The sequence below is a fragment of the Triticum dicoccoides genome, chromosome 3B, assembly GCF_002162155.2.
Source record: "Triticum dicoccoides isolate Atlit2015 ecotype Zavitan chromosome 3B, WEW_v2.0, whole genome shotgun sequence".
Classification (NCBI taxonomy): Eukaryota; Viridiplantae; Streptophyta; class Magnoliopsida; order Poales; family Poaceae; genus Triticum; species Triticum dicoccoides.
The window spans coordinates 790,527,701-790,531,207 of NC_041385.1; the positions used below are offsets into that span (position 1 = coordinate 790,527,701).

Genomic DNA, 3,507 nt, shown 5'->3' on the forward strand with positions numbered 1-3,507 from the left:
AGGAGAGCCAAATTTAGAAGTTCAAACCATGAAACTATAATTTTTTTTGAGAAACAACCATGACACTAGTTTACACCCACTAAACGAGGTACGTTTTTTTTTTTTTTGAGAAAATCTAAAAGAGGTACGCACTATTGCTAGATTGCCAGGACGGGCCAAGAAAACGGGCATCGAACCATGGGGCGAACCGGCCCGAATTGCACGGTCTAGGCCCAGTTTACACCCTCCAGAGAGAGAGGGCACGAGTCAAGCTCAAGCGGGTCTCTTCCCTTCTTCCTGCCGTCGCAGTCTCCCTTCCCTCTCCCTTGGCCCTCTCCTCTCCCGCTCCCTAGGGTTTTACTTTCCCCTCAGACAAGCTTTTTCCGGCGCGCCACCATGACGGTCGCCGAGCTGCTCCGCGCCCAGCTCGAGGAGCAGAACATCGAGGTGATCCTCCATTCCGACCCCTCCCCCCTCTCCGATTCGGTGCCGTGTCAGACTGAAAAATCTTTGCCTCACATTTCAAAGATAATAAGAATAAAATCTTCGCCTTTCTTGCTCGTTCGGCCGCTGGATCGGCGTGTTCCGCTGAGGTGGTGGTGTGGTCTGTGGTAGCGCTAGATCTCGTCTGTCCATGTCGCTTAGGTCGCAGAGCTCTCTCTGGGTGGCCAACCTGATGGCACTCGCGTGTTTGTATCCTCCCAGTTTTCACGATGAAGGGCAGCGGGTCAGGCCAACCCAGGCCTCCATGAAATCCCCCACCTGAGGGTGTGGTAGCATGTACGGGATCCATGCTCACTTGTCCAGCTAGGAGTTTAATTTTCAGGAACAACCTTTGATCTTTCTGGTCATAACTTTGCTGTCACATGCGTTGTACTTCTTCATTTGTTTGCCAATTGTCCTAATTATGTACAGTTTGTGGTCCACTTTCAGAGCGATCTCTAGTGTTGCTAACTGAAATGCTACTGCTTTGTCTTATGGATGCAAATCTGAAAATAATTTTAAGCGAGCATAGATAAATCATCCACCTTTGATGATTTCTACAGTGGAAATCAGGCCTTGCTTTTTTGTAAATAGCTTTGGAAGTCGATTAGTAGCCTAAGTATCCTGTGTGTATGCTTATATGCTTTATGGCATATTTCCTGTTCCGACAATATAATATAAATGTGTGAGCATACCTTCTGTTGTCAAAGCAGAGAGTAGTTCCTTCTAATGTATAAACTCTTCCTTTTTTTGCTTTTGGAGAAATGTCATTTCCTTTTATCTTGCGCTGATGCTACTTAGTATATGCAGACATTTTCATGCTGGAAAGATAATACTGTCGGTAAAGTGACCTTTTTTCGTTTCTGCATATGGCTAACTCTGTTTCCCCTCCTCTGCATATCCCCTGTTCTGAGGCAGTGCTGTTTAGTGTTTACTACTTATGATGATCAAGTAATATGATATCTGAAATGCATACTATCAGGAAGATGAGCCTATCCTTGAGGATGATGATGACGACGATGAATACGATGATGATGATGTGGATGAAATGGATGACAATGATGTTGAGGGTATGTGGAGGTTCTGTAGTTCCTTCAATTCAGTTCAAGTAGACACTTAGTTGCAGATAAGCCTATTTCTTATTGTAATGCTGCCTTCTAAGTTCTATCATAAATTTAAACCTATGAAGTTATTGCCCGTACCCGAATTTTAAATTAAATGTTGCTTATGGATTATTTTGTTTCAATTGGGCTAAATTTTGGCATTTCCATAATTAAGAAATTGTATCTGATTTGTTCCGCAATGATAGAAAACTCCATATTTACCTATTTTGGTTCACTTTGGCCTGTTTTTTATTTGAAGATTAGACACTGACTGGTTTGTACTCTCTAATATTCTGTTCTTTCCGTACCATCGCTATGCCTTTGTGCTTTACATTTCAATTCTTTGGAACCGTATCATATTCACTTATTACTGGATTATTCAGCACTGCTTATTTACACAATTTATAGTTTCTTGAGTACTTCCTCCCATTTGTATATAATATTCATGTATGTACTGAGGTGGCACCTTGTATCAATTTTAACTTGCATTAACATATACATGAATGTTCAGCTATAGCATTTAGTTGGATAGGAACAAATCCTGAATGTAAAATCTTGCTTTTGCAAGTATAATTTTGGTAGGTGGATCATTTCAATGCATTTAGTATGAACTGATGCTGGAATTTCCATTATAGGAATAGTTAATCCTTTGTACCATACCCTAAGTAGCAAAACTAAGATGTTCAAAATTCCAAAATCGACAATGGATACGAACAAGACTTGGTTGCAGTCACAGTTTCTGTTCAATCTTGCTTTAGAAAAGTTTAAGTGTTGTATGAATGTTACACTTCCCATTTTCAGCGATTATAGATAATAATCCACAAAGTGAACTATGTCCAGTTGTAGAATTCTGGGCTTTTCCAAATTTTGAAAATCTGACATCATTCGTCTGTGCTTTCTGGGACTAGGAGGTGATGCTAGTGGAAGATCTAGGCAGACAAGGAGTGAGAAGAAGAGCAGGAAAGCCATGGAGAAGCTTGGCATGAAGGTCATTACTGGTGTGAACCGTGTAACTATCAAAAAGAGCAAGACCGTGAGCATCTTAACCACTTTACGACATTGTTCCCTGAAGCATAATTATATGCTCGCGGTTATCATATTTTCTTAAGTTCTCCTTCTCCAACACAATTGCAGGTTACGTTTGTCCTCTCCAAGCCAGATGTCTTCAAGAGCTCGCACTCAGAAACCTATGTCATTATCGGGGAGATCAAGTTCGAGGACCTGAACACTGAGCTGCAGACACAAGCGGCAGAGCAGTTCAAGGCACCGGGCCTGAGCAGGGTCAATTCGAAGGGTGAGCCGTCTGTGGCAGCAGTCCAAGATGACGAGGAGGTCGACGAGACGGGCGTTGACAGGAAGGACGTCGAGCTCGTGATGATGCAGGCCTCCGTGTCGAGATCCAGGGCTGTGGAGGCGCTCAAGGCTGCGGATGGCGACATCGTGAGCGCCATCATGGAGTTGACTAACTAGGTGCTGGAAGGTGGGGTTGTGTCCTGGTAATAGGGGGATTGGGTCAATGTTGTCTTTTGGTCATGTCGTCTTGAATGTTGCAGTTGCGTACTTGGAGGCTCTGTGTCTCTGTTGAAAGCTGAAAGTATTTTGGAGCATGTTGTTTTGGATGAATGCCACCTTTTTTTTGGAGATATAGGTTTTGGAGGCGTTTAAACATGTGAGGATCAGCAAACTGCTTGCTCTTGTGGGAAAATCTGAATTGGCTGTGCCAAATTTTGCTACAAACGGATGTCATTCTGTGTTCCAGACAATATGTCATTCTAGCTAGCTTTTGTGTTTTGTTAACTAACTACAGCCCTTGTGAAATTTTGAGACAGCTTTCGAGTTTGTTTTGCCACATGGATCGAAACAAGTTAATGACGACATGAAAATAAGATCGGCCTGTTTATGCTTATGACGGAGCTGGAGGATGGTGGCTGTGGCGAAGCTC

General features: G+C 42.9%; 1 protein-coding gene across 1 annotated transcript; it reads left to right on the plus strand.

Annotated features, from left to right (window-relative positions):
• The first annotated feature begins 319 nt into the window (after positions 1-319).
• On the plus strand, positions 320-3,153 carry LOC119282271 (nascent polypeptide-associated complex subunit alpha-like protein 1). The gene is made up of 4 exons (XM_037562556.1): positions 320-426; positions 1,445-1,532; positions 2,477-2,598; positions 2,700-3,153. Exons 1-4 carry the CDS (start codon positions 376-378, stop codon positions 3,033-3,035), a joined length of 597 nt encoding a protein of 198 aa, XP_037418453.1. The 5' UTR covers positions 320-375; the 3' UTR covers positions 3,036-3,153.
• Positions 3,154-3,507: the final 354 nt, after the last annotated feature.

Bases quoted from the DNA above. Each gene is read 5' to 3' on its own strand.
- LOC119282271 (XM_037562556.1), top strand. From the start codon at position 376: ATGACGGTCGCCGAGCTGCTCCGCGCCCAGCTCGAGGAGCAGAACATC. The intron at 427-1,444 runs GTGATCCTCCAT...GCATACTATCAG, and splicing joins TCGAGGAGCAGAACATCGAG to GAAGATGAGCCTATCCTTGA. The intron at 2,599-2,699 runs GTGAGCATCTTA...ACACAATTGCAG, and splicing joins CTATCAAAAAGAGCAAGACC to GTTACGTTTGTCCTCTCCAA.